Here is a 26248-nt window from a genome sequence, read left to right as displayed (position 1 = left end):
CAGGGTTACTGATTTTGGACTCTGGCTTCCTGAACCATGAGAGAATACACTTCTATCATTAAGCCACCAAGTGAGTGGTAATTTGTGACAGCAGCTCCAGCAAAGTAACATAATTGCAAAGACCACAGGGCCAGAGAAAAACCAAGGAAGGAAAATATACCAGGAAATAAGGATGTCTTCACTCTTCAGCAGAACTCCTAGTAAGAGTTGTCTGCTCATTATTTCCATTCTCTTTTATTGTCTCAAGGCTACTTCTTAGCCTTCAGGTCTCAAACTAAATGTTTGGAAAGACTTCGACCACTCAATCTAAAGCAGATCCTAGGATACTTTCTTTTCTTTTCTCTCTTTTTTAAAGATTTTTATTTATTTATTTGACAGAGATCACAAGTAGGCAGAGAGGGAGGCAGAGAGAGTGGGGGGGAAGCAGGCTCCCCGCTGAGCAGGGAGCCTGATGCAAGGCTCAGTCCCCATGAGCCAAAGGCAGAGGTTTAACCCACTGAACCACACAGATGCCCCAGATCCTGGGATATTTTCTCTTGCCATCTATCATAACTTAGTATTTTCTTGTTCATTTACTCACTTGCTTTGGTTGTGGAAGATCGTCTTGTTCATTGCTGAAATCCCCAGAATGTTAATGTCTAACAGATGGTAGGTGTGAAATACAAATTTTTAAATGAATGAATGAATAAACGAGCACTCACTGTGCTTTGTTCATATGTCTGCTTTAGCACCTTTCACACTGTGAGATAGGGGTGTGTGTGTGTGTGTGTGTGTGTGTGTACTCTGATCACTTGTGAGCATAGAATAAGAGGGGCTACATCTTATTCATTATTTACTTTTGAGTATCTCAGAGTGCTTGCTGCTCTTTGTTCTCCACTGAAGTTTAGTTGAATGAATGATTTAACTTGCACCTCTAGTCTTTCCCCTTCTTAAAATTGCATGACTTAAATTCATTCGGCAGGCTTTTTTGAAATCATCCATGATATGCTAGTAATAAACAAGAATGGCTATTTTGTAGTATTTTGGAGATAGACATTTTCACTTTTATAATTGGACATTTTAAAAATCTTGATTGCATTAGTAACGCATGTAACTGTCCTCCTTTAAAAAATTAAAATAAGGTCCTTAGAGTTGAGTTCCCACTGAACCACATCTAACCCTGATTCTTCCTCTCCTCCCCAGAAAGAGCCATTGTAATAACTTTATTATGTGTCTACCCAGACCAGTTGTTTATACTTTTATGTGAAGTCCATGTATTCATGTATTCATAGATCCATTTTGTGGTAGTGGTTTTTGTTGTTGTTGTTGTTAATATAATGGTGTCTTTGGGAATATGTGATGTTTTGAAATTTACTTCTTAATTCTTTGAGATTTAGTAATGTGGGCACACTGAGATCTAGGACACTCCTTTTACCTTCTGGGCAATATTCCATCATGTGGAATGTGTCACACTTGTCCTTAGATGGACATGAATGTTCTTTCTGTTATTTTGATATTGTAAAAACTGCTGCAGTAAACATCCCAGTGCATGTCTCCTTGGACCCCTTGCCAGGTTCCCCCAGGCTCTGTTCCTGGACTTGTTCTTGCTGGGCTTGGAAATACTCACATGTCACCATGGTTGTGGACAAACCAGTGATCTTCCTCCAGACCTTTTCACAGCTCTCTCATACTCAGTGTCAGCATTTTAAGCTTCTGCCAGTGTGATAGGTATGAAAGGAGATACCGTTTTAATTTTATTTCTCTGAGTATTATTGAGGACGAACACTTTTGTATGTTTATTGGTTGTTTACATTTCCTGGATCTTCATTGCCTTTGCCTAATGGGTTATTTCTCTTTTCTGTAATTAGATTGTTAGTCTATTTTCTGTGTTGCCAATATTTTCTCCATGTATCTAATTTTTTAAAAATTTCCTTTTAGGGCACTTTTGACAGACTTTTTAGGTTTTGATGTGGTTGAATAGGTTTGTTAACTAATTGGAATGAAAATGAAAACTTTAAAAAAGTCTGGCACATATACAAGTAAATAAATAAAAATATTCTGCCCTTTTTCAGATGGATTTTTAAGGAAAAATTTCTTCACCCTCAAGATCATAGAGGTAGTATCCTATAAGTTAAAAAAAAAAAAAAAAAAAACCCTTTAGGCTGTTAACATATTTGCAAGCGGTTTTTGTGTATTATATGAAACAGGGACCCAAATTAATTTTATCCCATATGGTGAGCCAGCACTATTTATTTATTTGTATGGTTTATTTTTTCTCCCCCAATGTGAAATGCCACCTTTAACATGTATCAATAATTTTATAATTGTCTGGCTTTTTTCTGGAATCCGTTCTGTTTTATTACTTGAATAATCCACGGTTCTAGTAACTATGGCTTTATGTCTTAATATTCATTAGGAAATTTAGCCCACTCTTTGTTCCTATTTCTTAAAATATTGTTATTGATTATTTCTTAAAATGTCTTAAAAACTATTCCTCCATATTTACGCTTTTAGAATCAATTTATTTCATTTTGCAAGAAAAAGTCTTGTTGGGAGTTTTGACCTATATTTAAAATAAATGTTAAACCCCAACAGATTGTTTACTCTTTTTTATTCCTAAAACCACCAAAATGTATTTGTTAGCTTTTCCTGTGTATTGCTGCAATCAGATAGAGCAGGGCAGACCCAGGTCTTGTGGGACCTGGAGTAGATACAATCTGAGAGCCCTCTTTAAGAAAACAAATGCAAAATTATGAATGCAGTCATAGGTGCTGTGTCTTGGGAGGGGCCTGTACTGGGTTGGGGGAGGTACCATATCTCTAGCATTATTAGCCTCATAGTAAACCCATGCCATGTAAGCAATCTCAAAAACAGAGAAAGTCCTAGCAAATGGTGCCTCTACCCTGACTCGTTTGTAACTTCTAATCTATATAGGTACTGTAAGGAATAAAATAACAATTAAATTTGCAGCCTCAGTCATGTTTTCAGTTGTGTGTTATATAATACCAGTGCCTTGACTTTTCCCTGGAATAGCACCTCACATTTGAGGATCTCAGTACGCACTATGAACATTAACTAATTAAACCTCACAAAACCCTAGAGACATGAGAAAGAAAGATACAGCATCACCTCGCCCAGTTCTGAAATGCAGCCGCCTCTGGGGACCAGCGTGGCAGCTGCTTACTAATAAACTGCAATAACCCCACGACCGTTTAGCCAAGACAATTAGCTGTTGCAGTTGGTAATTGTCTCAAGAACATTAGACTGTCAGTGATGTCAGCAGGATTATCCATTCATTACCAATGAAATCCATTTCTTAAGGTCTCTTACACATTTTTAGTTAAGTTTGTCCTAATTATAAAAGAAATATATGCACAGGGAAGGTGTAGTGTTTTTCTTTTAGTGGCTTTTTTGGGTAGTTCTTCAAATGTAAGACAAAACAGGAAAATCTATGTTAAAAAAATAAAGCAGAACTTAAGAGTAAGGAGTTATTGATAGTTGTTTTGTTGTTGTTGTTGTTGTTTTTTAATTCAAAAATTTTGCTGTTGAGCAAAAACACATCAGTGATGGCAGGAGACAGAAGAACACCTGCCTTTCAATGGTATATTGGCTGGACAGAGAAGTGGGGGAAACGTCTGGGTGCTGGGAATGCTTTAGGTATTTATTTGAGTGATTAGTACGTGGGAACAAATATGTGTAGAAGTCCATGCATTTTTATTGAATACATGTTAGATCAAGAGAGCAAATTAACATTAAAAGCATGTGGCTCTTCTCATCATGAGGACATCAGAAACCCCATATAGCTTTCTGAAAAGTTTTGCAGGAAGCAGGACATATTCAGGAACTAAGACACGATACATTCCCTCAAGCATGTTTCTTCAGGAGAGGAATTCTAGGTCCTTTGCTCCTCTCACCAGACATTTTCTCCCTTTGCCAAAAGAGCTACCCATGACCCAGGGAAGTGATTCTCTCTCCTTGTACCTCCAGCATTACGGACCTCTTCATCTATGCCCATTCCATGTCCCTGGCCATCCAGTTTTTCTCTTAGGATGTCATTCTGTTTCACTTGGCTCCATCTTTGCCAGAAGCAGGCATAGGGCATGCATAATCTGGGAACTTGGGGTGGAGTCTTTGCCCTGGCTGGCCCAGTGGGAGAAGAAGAAGTCCAAAGGATAGGCCAGCTCTGGCCTCTCCACAGCATCTGATTGTGACCATCAGAGAAAAGAAGACGGAGGGGCAGGCCTATGCTGGCAGTGTGCAGGGGCAGCCCTTGGGCAAGAGCATCCTCATGTGGGGGCAGCTGTGAACAGTTGTCACCGCTGAGAACCCTCCAGCGGAGCAGGGGACCCAGAAGGAAGAGGTGGGAGAGAGGAGGGAGAGGGAACAGGGAAGTGAAGAGAGACTGATAAGAGAGAGGGGGGCGGGGGGGGGGGCGCCTGGGTGGCTCAGTGGGTTAAGCCTCTGCCTTCGGCTCAGGTCATGATCTCGGGATCCTCGGATCAAACCCCACATCGGGCTCTCTGCTCAGCAGGGAGCCTGCTTCTCCCTCTCTCTCTGCCCGCCTCTGTCTACTTGTGATCTCTTTCTCTCTGTCAAATAAATAAATAAAATATTTAAAAAAAAAAAAAAAGAAGAAGGGGGCTGGGGGCAGAAAGACCCGAAGAAAAATACGAAGGCCCAGAAGGTCGAGAATGCGAACTGAGGAAGGAGGAGAAGGAGGAGGGGGAGAAAGAGCTTTGTGGACCGAAGGGGGAAAGTTTCGTTCCTACTGTAATTATTACTGAAAGTTAAAGATGTGAACACTAGCCTGATTATTGCCTTTCCAGAACATAGTAAAACAGTAATGCTCAGCTCCAGTTTCTCTTGCTTAGAAAGTCGAGAAGTAGAAATAGCAGTCACTGTCAGATTGCATGCTAGAATATTTTCAAAAGAAGGAAAAGCAGCCCTTGTGCTAACCAAGCTTCAGTGTCCAGAGAGCACTGACATCGTTAATTGTGATCTTTCCCACCTTTGGCCTTTAAATCATTTCAAAGTCTGTGGCCCAGAAAGTTGCTAATCAGTTGTTTGTAGACTTTAAAGGGGGGCTCCTATGAAAGGAACACTGGCTCAGGAGCTGCAGAGGGTGAGAGCCCCCCTGTGGGCCGGGCCAGGCCCCAGCCCATGACTGGCATCATGTTTCCCCCATAACTCTATAGGGGCAGGTATCAATTTGTCTCCATCACATGCCTAAGGGCCCTAACAGGTCAGAATTGGGGTGGGCTCCCCATCCTGTGGTACTGTCCTCTGCTCTGTCGTACTTCAGATATGCCCCAGGTAAGAAACACACAAGTTTACCATGCTGTCTTCCATGTCCCGCGGCTCTGCAGATGTTTATCATCTATTTTCTGTCCTTATGCCATTCTCTCTCTCAAAGATGCTGAGCTTGGTACTAGCAACCACAGTCCCCCGAAAATAGTTGAGGAGCCACGGGAACCTGTTTCTCCACAGGCCATGGAAGGCACTCAGGTAACAGAGGTCACTCACCCATGCCTGGGGCCCTGGGGCAGGTGTGGGGGCTGCTTGTGTTGTGGGGGGCTGGCTCATGACCGAGTTCTGATGCCTGCTGTAGACTAGTCCTCACTAGTCCTCAGACCGGGGGTACAGCAGGCTTGGAGGGTGTTTATAACAGGGAGGGTGCCCTGGGTGCGTGTTTATAACAGACAGATCAGAGCTGCATCGCTGGCTTCAAGAATACGGGTCAGAATGGAGTTTCATCCCTTCTCCTCCTTTTTTCTCACCGTTCCTGATTCCAGGAGGCTGAGGCAGATAAAACTGCTCATTTAAAGCCAGGTAGACCATCCAGACCTATTGAAGAGCCTTACATGCTGCCCGCATACTCACACGAGGACCTATTTCCCTATTTTCCTTCCTGCCTGATCGGGCTTGGAAGCTAACAAGATGCCCTCCACAGCTTCCTGCACAGCCGCTGGCTTCACTTGTCTCTGCCTGGCCTCAGCAGGAGCCCCGCCACCACCTGCACCTTCCTGTTGCCAAGACTCTGCAGGTGCTGCTGCTGCCCTCACCTAAAGAAGGGGTAAACCTGCAGCAACAGGGGCCACAGTCAGCCGTGTAATAGATTATGTAGGATTTGGCAGACAAGCCAATAGATCCAGTCCTGTGTTCCAGCTCTGCCAACTTCTAACCGCTGATGGGTTTGCAGTAATATGAATGCCCACATTTACTGGGCTCTGGGTTTTCACATGCTCCTGCAGAACCTCAGAGCATGTCTTTTGTGTCCTTAGGAACAAGGCCTCATGTAGGGGGTGGGACAGGAAAACAGGCTCACCTCCAGGCTAATGTTGTTGGCCTGGTCCTACATCTGCGTGTGGCCAGAATCCCAAGATGTGTTTCCCAACACACCTCCTTCAGCTTCTGGTCTGCCTGACTTCTCCACCCAGCTGGGTCCAGAACCCCTCCCTGAGCCCAGGATGGGGGGGGGCAGGTGCTGAGCCATTGCTTCTTGGAAAAAACAGTGTTCCTCCTTGCCCATAAACTCATGTAAATAAAATCTTGGGAAAAGGAGGATGGAGGGAAGACTTTTATCTCAACACTAGTCCACCTGTCTTGTCCTTCCAGATTTCCACACTGTCTCTATGAAAAATGTATTCTTAAACCCAAACGACAAAAAATTCCAACCTGTAGGTGGTTGGCTATTATATTTCAAGCGCTGATTTAGTCTCTGCATGGAGACTGGGCATGCACAATGGTCAGGCACTATGCTGTGTCGGAGGGTACTCATGAGACCAAAACACAACCCCAGCCTTCAAGAGCTAGTGACTTGCTGTGGGAGAGGAGAGCCTAATTCAGTATGTGGAAAGGAGGATGGGAAGCATCCCAGAGAAGGGGACCTTTTAAAGAAGGTTGTATGACATGGATTAAGTTAAGGGAAATGAAGCTGATGAATGAAGTTAATGAAAAAGAAAAACTTAGTGCTAAGGGCTTCTGCTTTCGGCAAAGGCAGAGTAAGAGAGACTAGATTTATTCTCCTGCTGGAAAAACCAAAAAGTGGCCAAAATGTAAGAGATAGCAGTTTTTAAGACACTGCTTATCAGGTAACCAAGTAGAATGATGGGAGAGATGGGAAACAAGCCAGGCAAGTCCTCCAATTGCCCTGGCTTCTTGCCTTGAGAGAGTTTTAGGCCATGGCATGGGGCAGGAGAACCAAGTGGGAACCCAGTGGACTCCCTGAATTGAGGAGGCAGGTCTGTAAGTCTATGGAGACTAAAGCTGCTAAGGTCTACGGGACAGTATCAGAGAAGAAAGAGCTGCACAGGGAGAGGTATGAGACACCAACAGAGGGTTGTTCTTGAGTATTGAACTGAAGACCAATCATCATGTGAGGAACTAGTGAAGGTCAGGCTAAGGACAGAAAAGGATTCAAGTTCACAGTGCCCAGTGCTTATCCAAAGCTAGAAGCTCTGCCTGTTCCCATCAGCCAGACTGGAGAACCTTAGGGCTCACTGGAGAACCTTAGGGCATTGGAAGAGTGCGCAGAAGAGTTTTGCATCAGTAGTAAGGAATAATTAGCTCTAGAGAGAGCACTGCACCAGTTGTGTCTAACATATCTGTAGAGCAAGAACCAAAAGGATCAAACTGCTCCCAAGTGGCTGAGTTCCAGAACCAAGTTCAAGAATGAGTATAGGAGTACAAAATTAACTAGCACCCAACTAGGTTAAATTATAAGGTTTAGAATCCAAGAAGATATTACCAGGCACTGAAAAAAGCTGAGACTGTATAATGCATAAGATAGGATAACCAGTTGAAACTACCCTAGATCTGAAGCAGATATTAGAATTAGTGGATGAGAACATTGAAACAATTGTTAGAACTACATAAGTTCCAAAGTTCAAAGAGAGACATGAAAGATATAAAAACATCCCAAATAAAACCCCTAACATAAAAACTGCAATTCATGAGATGAAAAATACATGGAAGGATTAACTATAGATTAAACATCACAGAAAAAAAAAAGGTTAGTAAACTTGAAATAGAAATGAGAATTAAAACAATAAGAAAGATAGTGTATCAGTGAGCTGTGGGACAATATCAAGTAGCTAATATGTGTGCAGGTGGAGTCTATAAAGAAGAGGAGGGAGAGGTTGGAATGGAAAAAATATTTGAAGAAATGATGCCTATAAAGAAATTCTAAATTTTATGAAAACAGTAATCCCACAGACACAAGCTCAATAAACAGCAAGCACAGGAAACAGGAAGACAACTATACCAAAGCCCATCATAATCAAATAGTGGAAAACCAGTGATAAAGAGAGAATTTTAAAAGAAGCCAGAAAGGGGGAAAAGGCAAGCTGGGAACAGAGGAATAAAGATCATAGTTGCAGCAGATTTCTCATTGGAAACAGTGTAAGCAGTAAGACAGTGCAGTTGCATCTTTAAAGACCTGGAAGAAGATAAACTATCAACCTATAATTTTATACCCATTGAGTGTCTTGCAAAAATGAGAGTAAAATTTTAATCTGCACACAAAAGGTGAACAAATTCATTACCAGTGGACACATAACTACAAGAAATGTTGGAATCCTTCAGGCAGAAGAGAAACAATACCAGATGGAACTGTGGATCTACACAGAGGAATGAGGAATGGTGGCAGGATGGGTACACGTGTAAGATTTTGTTTTTATTATTTATATCTCTTTAAAAGATAGTTGATTGCTTAAATAAAATAAAAACAACATAGTCTGGGGCTTCTGGAAAATTTTAAAATGAAATGTATGACAAGAACAGTATAAAAACCAGGAGGGGAAAAATGTAAATTACTACTTGAGGTCTCTTCTGCCATACCTGATGTGGTATAGTATAACCTGAAGATAGATGTGATAAGGGGCACCTGGGTGGCTCAGTGGGTTAAAGCCTCTGTCTTTGGCTCAGGTCATGAACCCAGGGTCTTGGGATCGAGCCCCACATCAGGGTCTCTGCTCAGCAGGGAGCCTGCTTCCCCTCCTCTCTTTCTGCCTGCCTCTCTGCCTACTTGTGATCTCTGTCAAATAAATAAATAAAATCTTTTTAAAAAAAGATAGATGTGATAAGTTAAAGATGTAATCATAAACCCTAAAAAATATTGAAGTTACAAATCAAATACAGAGAGTTATACTTAATAAAAATACAGGAGAGAGAAAGTGGAACCATAAAAATATACAACTGGGATACCTGGCTGGCTCAGTTGGTAGAGTGTGTGACTCTTGATCTCAGGGTTGTGAGTTCAAGACCCATGTTGGGTATAGAGATCACTTAAAAATAAAATCTTTTATGAAATATATATATATAAATAATCCAAAAGAAGGCAAAAAGATGTAAAAAGGGTTTAAAGAGCAGAGGGACAAATATAAAACCAATAGCAGAATGGCAGACTTAAACCTAACAATATTGATAATTACATTAAATGTAATGTACATTGAATGTCCCAAAGATTATATAAGATTGGATGAAAATGCAAGACTCAATTATATGCAAACAACAAAAAATGCATTGTTTTAAAAAAAGATTTTATTTTTTATTTAAGAGAGAGAGAGAAAGAGAAAGCACAAGCAGGGGGAGGGGCAGAGGGAGAGGAAGAGGGAGAAGCAGACTCCTTAATGAAGTGTGTAGGCTGACTTGAGGCTTGTTCCCAGCACCCTGAGATTATGACCCAAACCAAAGTCAGATACTTAACCAACTGAGCCACCCAGGGACCCAAAAAATGAACTTTAAATACAAAGATACAATAGGTTCAAATTAAAAAGATACAGCATGTTAACACTAATGAAAAGAAAGCTGGAGTAGCTTTATTAATTTCAGACATAGTGGATTTCAGAACAAAGAATATTACCAGAAGTAACAAAATCAAGAGAATGTAACATCCTAAATATTTATGCATCTAATAGAATTCTAAAACACATGAAGCAAAAACTGATAAAACAAACAAATAAATGACTCTACTTGGAGATTTCAATATCCTCCCTTAATAATTGATGGAACAAGTAGAAAATCCGTAAGAATATAAATTTTAAGAACACTATCAACAATGTTGACCTAATTGACACTCAATAGAACACTCTACCCCCCAAATGACAGAATATATATACTTCTTCTGTGCACATGGAGCATTTACCAAGGTATACCATTTTCTGGGCCACAAGATAAATCTAAATAAAGTTAAAAGAACTTAAGTCATCTAAAGTATGTCTTCTCACAACAAAGACATTACAAGAAGATGAAATTCCAGGTTAATAGCTCTCATGAACGTTAATGGAAAAATCCTCAAAAAAACCCTGAGTAATCTGAATTAATACATAAAAAGGACAGTACATCATGACAAAGTAGGGTTTATGCTGGGAATGCAAGGTTAGTTTAACATAAAAAATCAGGGTCGCCTGGGTGGCTCAGTCAGCTAAACATAGTAACTCTTGATCTCAGGGTCATGGGTTTAAGCCTTTCCCTGGGCTCCACGCTCTGCATGGAACCTATTAAAAAAAAAAAAAAAAAGTGTAATTCACCATATTAACAAGATAAAAGATCACCTAATGTTTCTCTCAAAAATACAGGAAAGGCATTTGAAAATTCAACATTAATTCCTCATTAAAACTCTCAGAAAATTAGGAATCAGAAAGAACTTCTTCAATTTTTTAGAGCTATTTTTGAAAACGCTGTAGCTAACATCATACTTAATGATAGAAGACTAAATGCTTTCCCACCATGGTCAGAAGCAATGCAAGAATGTCTGCTCTCACTTCTTCTATTTAAATTACACTGGAAGTTCAAGCCAGCACGACAAGACAACAGGAGTAAAAGGCATCCAGATTGGAAAGGAAGAATTAAAACTGTCCTTTATTTGCGGGTATAACATAGTCATCTAGAATCTACAAAACAGCTACTAGAACTAGTAAATAATTTAGCCTCTTGCTCGATATATACAAAAATTAACATGCAAAGTTCAATTTTATTTCCATGTAATAACAATTAACAACCAGAAATGGAAATAAATGCCATTTACACTAGTATAAATATACAAAATATGAAGAGATACGCCTGACAAAAGATGTTCAAGACTTGTATGCTGAAAACCACAAAATGTTTCTGAGAGAAATGAAATAGGACCTAAATAAATGGAGAGAGATCCCATGCTCCTGGTTTTGAAGACTGGATATTGTCAAGGTGTCAGATCTTCCTCAATTGGTCAATGCATTCTCAGTCGAAATTTCAGGAGGAATTTTTCTAGAAACTGAAAAATTGCTTCCAAAATTCATGGAAAATGGAAAGGACCTTGAATAACTGAAGCAACTTTGGAACAGAACAGTTGTTGGACTAATACTACTGATTGCAAGGTTTGCTATATAGTTCCTGTCATTAAGCCCCTGTGATAACAATGCCAAGGGCAACAGACAGATTAATGGAACAGAATAGAAGACCCAGAAATAGACTCAGCCTATAATCTATAGTGACAAAAGGCAGACAACCGTTTGCGTGTGGTTGACCAAGTGGAACGGGGCAGGGAAGGGAGGGGTACTAGAAACACAGAAGCTTTGGGAAGTGATGTATATGCTCATTATTTTTATTGTGGTGATATTTTTACAGAGGCAGACATAGGTTAAAACTTTTCAAAAGGTATACTTCAAATATATACAGTTTATTGTCAATTATACCTCAATAAAGCAACTGGAAAAAAGACTGAGTGCAGCTTTCAAGTTATACAGAAGACTAAGAATAATGAAGTAATAACTAACATCTACAGGGAACTAGGAGGAACCGACAGTGTGCTAGCATCGCTCTATCTATCTGTCCTTATTTTATTCTCCTAACAACCTGGTCAGGTAGGTGCTGCTTTTAGCCCCTTTTTACAGATGAAGCTGTGGAGACTCCATGACTATCCCAAGCCAGTAAGCTGTGGAGGCAGGATCTGAACCCAAGGCAGTTGGTTCCAGAGCTGGGGCTCTGAACCACTCTAGGTGTTGATGAAATATCTTGCCTTTGTGATCCACAGGGGAGAATCACAGAAGAAGCCACAGCTGAGGAACTTTTGTCAGCAGTCCACAGCGGAAACAGTAGTGAAATGGAGGTAGGACTCGAGCACCGGCTGGTTGGCCCCACAAGGGTCACTATTCATTGAGTGTTGGTGGGCTTGCTCCTCTTCCAGGCCTCCCTGCCTCTCTCTACCAGCTCAGAGCTGCCACTTTTTTTAGCACTGATTCCCCAAAGCCTCCCTCAGTGAAGTGTTCCTCCACCAAGATATCCTTTGTTCTGTATCCTTTGTACAGCTTGGTCCTAGAAGCTATACTGTTAGAGATTCAGGCCAAGGGGTGGTAGAATCTTCTGCCAGCTGACACCTGTGGCCCACTTCTTCATCCTTTGCTGGCTTCCTTCTCCTTGCCCACACCTTCCTTTGTTGAACCTCCTTGGCCCTCTCTGGTGGGGTGTGTCCTCTGTTTCCTGCTAGAAACTCAAGGATTCAGGTCATTTGGCTGGGCTCTGTAGACCCTGCTCGGGATTTCAAATTTTTCCTAAGGAGCAGACGAGGGCTTTGAAAGTTGTAAGTGGGAGATTCACATGATGAGACACTCTCATGCCCCAGTGGTGAGCCCAGTTCTGAGCTTTCAATGGGTTCCCTGGTGCCTCTTCTGGGCTTGTGAGCCAACCTGAGAAGTCTGAAGAGCCCTTGACCAAACACGAAGTCAGGTCATCTCCACGGAGGACCACATTAATGGAGCACTAATCTCAAACATCGGAATTCTGAGAGAGGGCCAGATTTTGGTACCCCTTTCTTCTCCAGATTCTGAGCCATTAGGAAGTCTACATGGAAGTCAGCTGGGGGTAAAGGTGCCACTTGATGTTGGCCAAAACTGAACTGGGGGGAAAATGTTGGCCCTGTAACAAGTGTATTTCCTAGTTCCCCACCACTGAATTCAGTGTACACACCTGGCTGGAGGCGTCTTCACTGTTGGAGAGGGGTGTGCCCTGCTAGGCAGAGTGTGTGGAGGTCAGGGGAACTCATGCAGTCAGGAGCCAGATATGCTGCTAGGAATAGAGTGCATCAGGCAGGCAGGGGTCCATTTTCTGAATCTCACTTTAGCACCTGCCATGGGACCCCACCCATGTCTTTCTGGCACTGGTCATTCCTCAGTACCCGAGGATGGGAACTTCAGGTGCCTGGTTTTTTCCTGGCGCCGTGCCTGCAAGCAGGTCAGAATCTTTGGGGAACAGCCATCAGATAATGACTGAACATAGTTGGAGAAGCAGTACCTCAGTTTCTTTGCCTCTTAGGTGAGACAGCTCTGAGATGTATTCTCCAGGGTCTCCCGGGATCTCAGCAGGATCGAGCGGGACACTCTGCTTTGCTGTCCTTTCTTTCCTTGCCTCCTTTCCCCACTCTCCCTGCAGAATTTCCTCTCATCCCTCCTTAGATAAACTTAGCTCAGAGTTTGCTTCTGGGGACACCCACACCAGGGCACTGACTCCTCAGGCTCTGGGGAGGAGAGGAGGAGGCATGAAGCAGAGGGTGAGGCATGCTATACTTGTAAGAGGTCGCTATTCCTGTAGGACCCCAAACCAGAATGTGGATGTGGAGGAGGGGACAGGACGGTCCCTGCTGCATTAGACATACTGAACCCCCAGAGGGCCCCTGGGTCAACAAGGTAGATTGATGTCCTATGTTTATCTCCTCTCCCTTCTGGAAAAAAAGCCGCAGAAATGACAGTAAAGCAATAAGAAGGGGGGGCACAAATCCACAAAGACAACACGACTAGGAGAGAAGATATTGGACAGTGAGCCCTTTCAAAATGTTGAGAATGAAGAAAATCAATGGAGGAGTTTACACTGGCTTAGCACAGTGGAGAAAGCCTTTTCCTCCTGTGTCCACAAAAGGCCTGGGACTTCTGGAAGGAAGGGTAAAGACTGGGCTGAAGTGAGGGGTCTGACAGACTGCTAGCAGACAGCTCCTGGCCCGTCCACCATGCTCAAGTGAAGTAACTAAATGACCATTCTCTAGATAGATGGATGGAAACAGCTCCAAATTCAGGTTTAGGCTGCACTGTGTGAGGCTGTGTAATGGAGGAGAACAGAACAGACAGGAAAGTGGAACTCTCCATGTCAAAGGTAGAAACCCTGTCCTCTCCTGCTATCATGTTCTCTGAATGCCAGAAGCCAGGTCTTTGTAGAAGTTTTTCTTATCACGGTGGTAACAAATTACCATGAATGTAGTGGCTTAAAACAAGATAAATTTATTATTATATAGTTCTGGAGGTCAGAAACCCCAAACGAGTGCTAAGATCCATGTGCAGGCAGGACTCTGTTCCTTCTGAGGCTCTGGGGAGAATCCCTCCCTTGCCTTTGCCAGCTTCTAGAAGCTACTTGCATTCCTTGACATGTGATACCCTCATCTTCAAAGCTGGTAGCATCTTCCAGTCTCTTAACTCTGTCCTTCCTGCCTTCTTTTAAAATAAGGACCCTTCTGCTTATATGGGGCCCACCTAGATAACCCACGATAATCTCCGTGTTAGAATCTTGTGTTAAAATCTTCACTTGCATTAAAATCTTCACTTGTGTTAAAGTTAAAATCTTGTAAAATCTTCACTTAATGACCTCTGCAAAGTCCCTGTTGCTCTGTAAAATGCACAGGTTCCAGGGATTGGGCCATATATAGTTTGGGGGGCCACTGTTCTGCCTATCACAGTCTCCAAAAGATTGAGCACATATTCAGAAACATGGGAGTAAATGCCAAAGAAATGAGAAAGCTGAAAGGGCTAGCCAATAGGAAGAGGGATCAGCAGGACAGGGGACTCCTGATTTTCTTTATAAGGTTTTAGTGCTGATACTATTTTAATATTGGATGCATTACTTTGATTTAAAAGAACTCTGAGAAGGATCTCAGTATGAATCATTTTCCTCTAACTGAGCTGGAATACCTTCTTAGACACCCCTAAAATGAGGCTGGAAGGTCTAATGCCAACTTCCCAGACAGTTCCTGCCGGTTGGACCTCTCTGGGCTCCACCTCATCACCAAATCACCCAAACAGTCCCAAGATTCAAAAATTCTTATAGCACAAAATCACAGTGAAAATGTTTGGGGAGACAGGTGTTTTGCTTACAGAATTGAGAGGTATATAACCCTACCACACCCAGTGTTATAGTTGAAATGTGGATCCAATGGGAAAGACCAGTGGAAACCATTCCTTTCCTGACCTTCACACGAGGACGTCTTTCAATCCCAATATGAATCTTGAATATCTCTTTAGGAACATCTCATTGAAACTAGGCCTGGCTCAGGATGATTTGTTTCAGGTGAGACTGTCACATCCGGCCTAGGGAGACCAGGTAATGTAGACACGATGCCACCATGAGCCCATTAAATTGCAGAAAATGAATAGGATTCCTGCTTGGTCCCTCTTGTCTCCATGCTGTAGGACATAGAAAACCTCAGCCAGCAGTCCACTGTGTGTGATACAGATGGCCATGTCAGCTGTCTGAGCTTGGCATCCATTTCACTGCCCAAGGAGACCAGCAACTTCCGCCCCATCTACAAGGGAGCCTCAACTGCTTTTTGTATTCAGCTCTTTTGTATCGAGGAGAAATATGAAGCAAGGCAAGTACCGATCCCGGGTTGTCTGTTATATAGTAAGACTTTTCTTAAGGCAGTGGTGGCCTCACATTTTATTTGTATGGAGCCTGTGGTTTCCAAATGTGGCATCACATCCTAATTCCCTTGGTTTTTGTTTGTTGGTTGGTTGGTTTGCTTGCTTTGTGTTTTGTTTTTGTTTTTTTCTTTTTTAAGTCCAGATTTCTGGGCCCAAGTCCCTGAGGTTTCAGTCCATAAAATTTGAGCAAGGACCACAGAATCAGACTGCCCAGGTTTTGCCTCACCTGTCTAACAACAGTTGGGGATCTGGACAATCATCACTTATGTAACCACTGGCTGCTCTCCATTCTTTAAAGTTTGCATTGGCGGGAGGGGGAAGGCTTTGGATTTAGGTGGTTGCTTGTCTGGAGTCTCTTGGTTGCAAGTATCAGAAAATCCGACCCAAATGGGCTTTTAAAAAATGGAATAATTGCTTCATATCACAAAGGTTAAGTCTACTGGTGGGATTGATTTTTAATGTGGCTTGATTCAAGATGAGCCCATCAAGTTCCAATTTTCTCTCTCTGCCTCCTGCCTTTGGTTCTCTGCTGCTGGCCCCATTCTCAGAGCAGTGTCACTTCTTGGGACCAAAGAAAGGGGCAGTGGGCTGAGGCTTTGTACCAGAAGCTAGTGCAGATGACTTTGAGCCTGGCTTTCTAGTTAAAGCCCCATCGGACCTGATCAGTCTGGGCTCATTCCTGAGCTGATGGATGGGGCCAGGCCAGGACTTGATGACAGTTTAGTCCTTTGCCTCATGTTTCCCTCCCTCACTACCACCTGCAAATGTGGGGCTGGAGCCTTACACACATGTAATCTGAGGGTGCCTAGTAGGACACTGAACAGCATTCCAGGAGAGCTGCTAGAAGGAGGAGGCATGGTGCCAGACAAAGCCTGGGTGCCCACCAGACCACTCAGTCACCCCACTTCCTATCCCTGTGTGTTCAGTACTTCTGCTGTCTGTAGTCTAGAATGGACCTTTGACCTTGATGCCCAGATTCCACATCTCCTTTAGAATTCCCACTGACTCCACCATTTTATTGCACAGAACAATCTGGAAGAAGAAAAGGTCGGCCCATTTTGATAGACCAGAAGGTTCAGGGTATCCTTTGGATGACCAAGAGTGCTGCTAGACATTTCCTTCTTAGAGAATGTGTTTAAACATACTTCCAGTCTCTCAATCTCACTTAAAATGTTTTACTTGTACTTTTTTCCTTTTAAGTTTTCATATTCTTTGGAAATCTTAGAAGTTGAAAAGGGATGTCTTTATTTTACTTGCATGGTAGACATCTAAAAAGCCTATAAGCCCTTCTAGACTTGTTGTGTATATTTATTTTTCCCTGTGCATTCAGATATGGTTGTGCTTAGAATGTGACTTTTGAATTTTCAGACAGCAACTTGATGAACCATTATGGTTTACCTGTGAGTATAGAACCACAGGTGGTAAGAAAATCTTTTGCATGTAAAAGAGAAAAAGATCAGAATTGCTATAATAAACCCACATCTCTCTGACAGCTCTAACAAAAAAGGGAGAGATTATTTCACAGAATGACTGTTGAACCTCTTTGAATGCACAGGTTATTAATTATTATAATAAATGTGTTTAGCTATAGAAAAATATTTTACTACTGAAATATGAAGCTTATGATTTTCTGCAAGTTGATTAATGTTCAGCTAGACACAAATTCTGACTAGTGGTTGGCTATCACTGCCTGACAGGAAGAGAGCCATAAATCTTTTTTAAATATATACTGATACTGCTTTTGCTTGTGGGTCAGTGACAACGCTTACTGTCTTGTTTACAGGTCACTGGACTTTATGAATTTTGTTTTCAGTCTCTTCCCTGTAAGTACATGCTGAATTTTGAGTAATATAATTGGTTTTGCAAGCTAGAAAATTTATAGAAAAGCAAAATGCCATATTCACTGTCCAAACATGTACATCGCCATGAATGTTAAGGTTTGAATTGCTTTCGTTTTCTGAAAATAAGGTTGAATGACATATCATGAACTCTTCAAAATATTGATGTTTCTGTTCCCTTTAAATGTCCAATTTCTTTTAAGGATAGCTTTAACGGTGTTTTGTTAGAATCAGATCATTAATAGAATGCTGCAAGTACATGAAAATGTCAGAAACGACACAAAAGTGTATTAGACTGCCATATTACTTTATAGTTTACAGTGGCTCAGAGAATTCTGAAATCATTAGATTGCATTTCTGAGAGTAGGGCAAGTAGGAATTTGTGACCGATGTTTTGGTGGGCGTTGCCCGACACAGTGTCTGACATGGAAGAGGCACTCAACCCACTATGACAGGTTTGGCGAATGGGCCAGGCAAACAGACCAGTGCAGACAACATACTCCGTTCCTGTCCTCTGCCTCCATTTTTGATTCACTGTTGTCGAGGGGTGGAGATTCTAATCAACTTCTCACTTTATTGGAGGGAAGAAAGTGGAGAAGGAAGATGATTGAGGAAAAAATGGATTTTTACAAAGATGTTTTTCCTCCTTCACCTATCAGTTAAGTCAATAACTAGATTTCTTCACTTTGTTAATTACAAACAAAATACCTATTGTCTTATTTTTCCTGATACTCTTTCTACTGAGGCAAAAAACAAATATGGTTTAATAATGTTTCCTGAAGCCTATGTGATTATAGGTTGTATTTCCTCATTTTGTTAATATAATGAAGGCTTGTAGTAATGATCTCCATTGTTCTCGTAACTTTTGGGGATTAATTTTTAAGGCATTTTGAAGCTCATAAAGCAATGTAGATTATCCTAAGGTAGGATTTACAAAGCCAATTTCCCTCAGAGATGCCCCAAAGTAATTTTCCTGCATTTAAATTCACTCCTACTTTGAAGTCCAAATAAAGGCAGAGCTCCAGCATTACAAAAGTAATGCTGGCTTTAAAAAGGCAAAAGACACTTTTACAGTTTAATTCTGTTGTCTTTCAGACTATGTGGAAATAGGAAGAAAATACTTCTATTGTGCATCCTTAAATCCTTCAAATCAAGTCAAAGCAGTTCATTGTAGTCTCCTCCTCCCAGAGAAGTCCGCTGAGAGTTGGCACCCATTCCTTACTTTCAGCTTGAGTTTTTCAACAACTTGACTTTCAAGTTCCCCAAAAGGAACTGTGTTATTTTGCTAGAAAGAAGGAAGATAAGGTCAAACAATGATTCACTCCTTTGGTTTGCACTAACATCCCCAGGGCTTTGGATTAGCACAAGTAATGCCTTCACAGGGTTCAGGAGGAGGCGAGATCCCAAAGGGACAAATTAGCTCTGGGAAGAGCAAGCTACTCCTGCAGGCACCTGGCAGAGGGTCAAGTGGGTTGTGTGGAACACAGATGGTCTAGGGCAGCTCTGTCTGATAGACAACAAATTCTAGCCAAATAAGTAATCTAACTATTCTAGCAGCCACATTAAAATAAATAAATAAACAAAACAAAAAAGACACAGGTGAATTCGATTTTAATACTATATGTTATTTAACTGAATATGCCCCAAATTTAATCATTTTCGCCTGTAATCAGCATGAAAAGCTATTGAGATATTTTACGGTCTTTTCCCCAGTGTTGGATATCTGAAATATATTATTACACCTGTAGCACATTTCAATGAAAACACCACGTTTTTATCAGAAATACTTGATCTGTGCTTAGATTTCATAAAATTTACAGTTGAATAAGTAGATTCATAAACCCAAGTTGTCCTAACATAAAACTTTCCCAACAGCTGAGTATCAGTTTTTTAATTTAAATTTTAAATTAAGGAAAATGAAATAAAATTAAAAACTCAGTTCCCAGTCACACTAGCTACATTCCCCAAAACCACTGTCCAAACATGGCGGCTGGTTCCCATACTGGGCAGTGCAGATCTCAGGGATAAGTGGCAGCTCTGAGGACATCTGGTTCCTCCTACGCCTGCTAACTAAACACACTTCCCAGGTTAAACACATCCTTAGCTCTGTTCGCCTAAATGGGATCATGTCATGATAAAATACAGATGTCCATTCATGTATAATACAAGATTTTAAAAAAGAAAAGTCCAGGATCACCACCCTCTCATCTTAGAGGAGGGAACCAGGCTAGTGCTCTATCACTTAGCCAGCCTGGAGACTTCGCTATGATACCCGTGCTGCTTCACTTCCTCCAGGGTGCAAGTGAATTTGCCAGCACAAAGAACCTTACTTTCAAAACTGACTTCCACAGAAGGGCTATGCGAATGGGTCCCATGGTTTACAATGTTCATTCATGTAGGTTTTAGCAGGACTTGCAGAGATTTTCTCAATGTGCTTATAGTTCCTTATCCTCTTGAATTTCATATGATTACTTTCCAAATTACAGGAAAGTTGAACTTGAATACCCTGTACTTTACACATTTTACCCCCTATTTTCTATAGTGTTTGGCAGCAGGAATTTGTTTAGTGATGAATGGTTTCCAATTCTCTCCCTGTGTGTCCTGGTCGCCAATCACATTAGGACAAGAACTTCTGCATCATTTCCCTGCCGCACCTCACGCCTGAGTTTGCCCTCATTCAGAACTTCGTGAAGATTGTCCCCTTCAACAACTGTACGCTGGAGCAGGATCTCTATGTCTTCCATCGGGCTGGACTGCTCAAGTAAGTGAACGCACCTTCGTAAAAAAGACAATCCATGAAATTAAGCAAAGAGAATGGAACAAGGAGCTTGCTGCCATTTTAACTTAATGGTTTCTTTCAAAAATTGTTTTTTAATTGGTGGAGAGCTTGATCAAGTGATTTTAACTTTGGGTTAGGGAAAAAGTCATATTAAAAAGTTATCTGTCCAGTCAGATATTTTATTGTCAATAAAAGACCATACGATACCAAAATAGAAAAACTGACTTTAAAAAAAACAAAAAGGCCAGATGATTTGCATATAAAGAAAAACAAACAAAAAATAATGGATATTTAAAATCTTCAAACATATTCACCAGGGAAATGGAAACCCAGACAAGAAGAGATATCATTTTTTATCATATTGGTAAGATCTAAAATAGAGAAGCATTCAGTTCCTTTTTTTTTTTTTTTAAGATTTTATTTATTCATTTGACACACAGAGAGAGATCACAAGTAGGCAAAGAGGCAGGCAGAGAGAGAGAGGGAGATGCAGGTTCCCTGCTAAGCAGAGAGCCCGATGTGGGACTCCATCCCAGGACCCTGAGATCATGACCTGAGCTGAAGGCAGAGGCTTAACCCACTGAGCCATCCAGGCACCCTGGAGATGATTTTTTTTTTTAAGTTTTTTTTCTTAATTTTTAAAATTTATTTTCAATGTAACAGTATTCATTGTTTTTGCACCACACCCAGTGCTCCATGCAATCCGAGCCCTCTCCAATACCCACCACCTGGTTCCCCCAACCTCCCACCGCCCCCACCCAAGCATTCAGTTCTAATGAAACAATGTGGCAGTGGTCAGAATGTAGTTGACAAGAAATTTCCAAGGGCAGTTTGGCCAGAATGCTGTAGTGGTTCATATCCGTCAACTCTTTAATTCCACTCCTAGAAATATATCCTAAAAACTGGTTGCAGAGATGCAAAGAAAAATTTATATATAAGGACTAAAGATATTGGAAATACTCTAAATGTCCAAAAGTAGAAGAATGTTTAAATACTATATCGTAACTGTATGAAGGAATTATAACTCTGTTGCAATTCATTTAAAGAACATTTAATGAATGGAAAATGCTCAGAATGTAACGCTAGGCTCATACCATTATATAAAACAGCATTTAAAACCTGACCTAAATTTCTAAAGAAAGACAAAACATGACTAAACTAGAGTAAGGGGGGACATGAAGATGTACTACTATGCTATGCCACCTGACTCCTCTTGTTCAGAACTAAAGAACTCACTTTCTAACTGTGAACAGTTTGAAGCTGGGTCCCACTTGAAAGAGATCACCCTGGACTGAAGAGAAGGGCTTTGCCCAAGTTTGTACTTCCCAAAGAACAGCCTGCATCCAGTGACTAGTTTTGCATGTGGGAGGTTGGGGGGAGGAGATACAGTATGAAAGGCCAGAGACTCCCTCAAAGGAGGGACAACTCTGAAGGGTCTTCCCAGAACTCCCAGCGGGATCTGTCGGGTGTTTGTTGTTTGTTGTGACCCTACTGCTTGCAGTCTTTCTCCCTCTGCCCTGTCCTGCTTCTGTCAGCTCTTTCAGACCCTCAGAGGGGGAGGGTCCTAAGAGCTCACCCCCAAAATCCCGGCCTGTAGAGTACTGTGTGAGGCTGCCTCCCAGAGAGCCTGGCCTGCAACACTAGAGGGGGTCACCGGCTGCCCCGGGTGGTAGTAGGAGCATCCAGGATGATTTTTAATTCCCTTCTTTACATTGCCTAAAATTTGGAATTCTATACCCAGCTTGAGTACTGCCTAGGATTCTTGTGCTGACAAGTAGCAGAAACCCATCCAATTGGCTTAAGTAACTGGAGAATTTATTACCACACAGAGTCAAGTGAAGAATCCAGTCAAGTGAAGAATCCATCCATCCAACCAATGGCTTCACAGAGGGTTTAGTTAGCCCTATTTGATCTGCCTCTTCCAGGTTGACCCTTCTTAGCCCAGTGCTTCCTCTGTAGTTGCAGAATGGGTGAGGTAGTTTTAGACACTTTAACTCAGTCCAATGGGAAAAGAGGGGTGGGTAGGCTTCTTTTCAGAAGCCCCAACACAAAAGTCTATTTGCCTCTCATTGGCTCGGATTGTGTTCTATGCTGACCCATCACTGGGCCAAAGGCTGCTCTCTGGCATCACTTAGGTGCGTTCCCAGAGCTCAAGAGTTAGAGGTGTGCATTGCCAGACACCAGTCTGGGGGCATCACTGAAGAAACGGGCAGTTGAGCTACTCCCCACAGCTCTGTTTCAGGACAGGACCACCTTGATCAATAGAAAATAAACAGTATATGTGTGATAGAAATAATATCAATACTTCGCATTTCCTGTAATTTACCTTTTTCAAGCTACTGTCATATATATGTAGTCTTATTCTTATAAGATATTATAGAGTTCATCAAACTGTGCGTTTAAAATGCAAGCATTTTATAGAATATAGATGAGACCTTAGTAAAGTTGCTGCAAAATCTTATGACAAAGGGGTTGGAAGAGTAGTTCTAGAGAGCTTTCTCTATAACTGATGTATTAGCCTTTTAAGTGAAACTTGGAGAAACATCCTAAATGGTATCTTTATGTTTGGGGGCTGCCTAAATGAGTTTTGGCATCTTCACTCAGCACATTGCTATGCAGATTTTGAAAAAAACAGAAACAGATCTATGGAATGATGTCTAGGATGGTGAAAAAAGCAAGTAGTCAAACAGTACTAGTATTAGTACTGATATCTTACATGTATGGTAGGTTTATAGTATTTTGGTCACTTTCTTAATCACTTTCCATGTGTCAATATACGCAGTGACTTTATTAGCTAGGAACCATTATTATTATCCCCATCTTACAGATAAGGAAACAGACGGAGAGAGGTTAAGTAATTAGTTCAAAGTGAATCAGCAGGACGTGGCAGAGCTGGTACTAGAACTAAGGCAGTTTGGGGCACCTGAGTGGATCAGTCAGTTTAGCATCCAACTCTTAATTTTGGCTCAGGTCCTAATCTCAGGGTCCTGGTATCAAGCCCCCCATGAGGCTCCCTGCTCAGGGCAGAGTCTGCTTGAGATTCTCTCTCTCCCTCTCTCTTAGCCCCTCTCCACCCTGTTCACACCGGCTCTCTCTCTCTCTCTTAAAAAAAAAAAAAAAAAAAAAAAAAGAACTAAAGCAGTTAGCTTCTAGAGTCAGCTCATCACCCCTTCACATACTGCTTCTCTTTACTGTGTTTTCAGGTAAAGCTACTATAACAGAGAGACCCCAAAGCTCCAAAACACAGTGACTTGAGCCAGATAGAAATTCCACCTCTATCACACAAAAGGGCAGACCTGGACAGAAGAGCAGACTTTTCATTATAGATTCTGGATATCAACCTTTTGTCTGTACTGTCATTTGCAAATATCTTCTCCCATTCCTTGGGTTGCCTCTTTGTTTTCCTGACTGTTTCCTTTGCTGTGCAGAAGCTTTTGATTTTGATGAAGTCCGAAAAGTTCATCTTCGCTTTTGTTTCCTTTGCCTTTGGAGACATATCTTGAAAGAAGTTGCTGTAGCTGATATCGAAAAGATTACTGCCTATGTTCTCCTCTAGGATTTGGATGGATTCCTGTCTCACATTGAGGTCTTTTTTCCATTTTGAGTTTATCTTTGTGTACGGTGTAAGAGAATGGTCGAGTTTCATTCTTCTACATATAGCTGCCCAGTTTTCCCAGCACCATTTATTGAAGAGACTGTCTTTTTTCCACTGTATATTTTTTCCTGTTTTGTCGAAGATTATTTGACCATAGAGTTGAGGGTCCATATCTGGGCTCTCTACTCTGTTCCACTGGTCTATGTGTCTGTTTTTATGCCAGTACCATGCTGTCTTGGTGATCACAGCTTTGTAGTAAAGCTTGAAATCAGGTAACGTGATGCCCCCTGTTTTATTTTTGTTTTTCAACATTTCCTTAGCGATCCGGGGTCTCTTCTGATTCCATACAAATTTTAGGATTATTTGCCCCGGCTCTTTGAAGAATACCGGTGGAATTTTGATCGGAATAGCATTAAAAGTATAGATTGCTCTAGGCAGTATAGACATTTTAACAATGTTTATTCTTCTGATCCAAGAGCATGGAATGGTCTTCCATCTTCAGGATCTATAATGAACTCCTCAAACTCAACACACACAAAACAATCATATCAAAAAATGGGCAGAAGATATGGACAGACATTTCTCCAATAAAGACATACAAATGGCTATCAGACACATGAAAAAATGTTCATCATCACTAGCCATCAGGGAGATTCAAATTAAAACTACATTGCGATATCACCTTACACCAGTTAGAATGGCCAAAATTAGGAAGACAGGAAACAACATGTGTTGGAGAGGATGTGGAGAAAGGGGAACCCTCTTACACTGTTGGTGGAAATGCGAGTTGGTGCAGCCTCTTTGGAGAACAGTGTGGAGATTCCTCAAGAAATTAAAAATAGAACTTCCCTATGACCCTGCCATTGCACTACTGGGTATTTACCCCAAAGATACAGATGTAGTGAAAAGAAGGGCCATCTGTACCCCAATGTTTATGGCAGCAATGGCCACGGTCGCCAAACTGTGGAAAGAACTAAGATGCCCTTCAACGGACGAATGGATAAGGAAGATGTGGTCCATATACACTATGGAGTATTATGCCTCCATCAGAAAGGACGAATACCCAACTTTTGTAGCAACATGGACGGGACTAGAAGAGATTATGCTGAGTGAAAAAGGTCAAGCAGAGAGAGTCAATTATCATATGGTTTCACTTATTTGTGGAGCATAACAAATAGCATGGAGGACATGGGGAGTTAGAGAGAAGAGAGTTGGGGGAAATTGGAAGGGGAGGTGAACCATGAGAGACTATGGACTGAAAAACAATCTGAGGGTTTTAAAGGGGCGGGGGGGGGGAGGTCAGGGTACCAGGTGGTGGGTATTATAGAGGGCACGTATTGCATGGAGCACTGGGTGTGGTGCAAAAATAATGAATACGGTTATGCTAAAAATAAAAAAAAAATAAATAAATAAAAGAGCAGACTTTTCCCCATGAATTTGTGTGGGGACCCAGATTCCTTCTCTGACTGCTTCTTCATCTGGTAGAGTAAGGGTGTTTATCTAACATCTGCATAATGAGTCAGGAGGTCTGTGAATTTGGATGGAAAGAAAAATTACATCTTTATTTTACTAACCTCTAACCGAAATTTAGCATGTGCTTCCGTGGTGAGGCAACAAGCCTCAGAAGTGTTCCCAAAGCCACTTTGTAACAAGCGGAAATCATGGATATTTTTATATCAGGTTAAGTTGTTTCAGATATCTCAAAATATGTATGCTCATTCTACTTTGAAATTTTAGTAAGTACTTAGTGTATTAATTAGGAGGCATAGATATTACTAAAACACACATTTTAAAACATTTTGGTAACTCTATTTCAGTATAATTCATTGTCTTTTATTTTACACAGTTAAAGACATTAGTCTGAGCAGGATCCCATGCATCACCAGACTGTCAGAGGAGTCCATGGTACCCAGAATTTCTAGACCACTGCCGGAGTGGGCTCTTTTCCTTCTCATGCTTCGAGTTGGCCCAGAGCATGGCCACATTCCAGCCCATGAATAAGGGTAGGAAGAGAAATGAAGAAGCAGTCCCTTTTATGGAACTTGCATCACTTCTGTGCATAGTCTGTGATCAGAAAGTTGGTTGCCTGGCCCTCCTAGCTGTGAGGGAAGCTGGGGGTCTGTCACTGGTAGGTTAGGTGTGCCCCCAGAGTTGGTTCTGTTATTAAAAAGAAGAAGGGAAGAAAGGATACCATGGACCCATCATGTCTAGGTTTTATCTTGCATATATACAGAAGTTCTAGCAGGATACACAAGACTTTATTAACTGTATTAACCTTGTGTACGTAAGACTTCATTAACCTGAGGAGCAAAGCCGTGAGGTTGGGGCACATCTGGTGACTTACTTTTTGCTTTATGTTTACCAGTGTTGTTTGATTTTTGTTTCATTAATGAACTAA

At 41.5% G+C, this 26248-nt stretch overlaps 1 protein-coding gene across 1 annotated transcript in view; it reads left to right on the top strand.

Moving 5' to 3' along the window:
- CFAP61 (cilia and flagella associated protein 61) overlaps nt 1-26248 on the top strand; it is a 281559-nt gene that overhangs the window by 70514 nt on the left and 184797 nt on the right. Inside the window, exons 9-13 of the mRNA XM_059406453.1 lie at nt 5393-5484; nt 11993-12067; nt 15408-15586; nt 17422-17461; nt 20098-20237. Of these exons, the coding sequence (XP_059262436.1) occupies nt 5393-5484; nt 11993-12067; nt 15408-15586; nt 17422-17461; nt 20098-20237 (526 nt within the window). The remainder of the gene's footprint in view (nt 1-5392; nt 5485-11992; nt 12068-15407; nt 15587-17421; nt 17462-20097; nt 20238-26248) is intronic.

This window comes from Mustela nigripes, chromosome 7, assembly GCF_022355385.1.
Source record: "Mustela nigripes isolate SB6536 chromosome 7, MUSNIG.SB6536, whole genome shotgun sequence".
Classification (NCBI taxonomy): domain Eukaryota; kingdom Metazoa; phylum Chordata; class Mammalia; order Carnivora; family Mustelidae; genus Mustela; species Mustela nigripes.
Note: the sequence above shows the minus strand (reverse complement) of the source record. Positions and strands in the feature narration are given on the sequence as shown.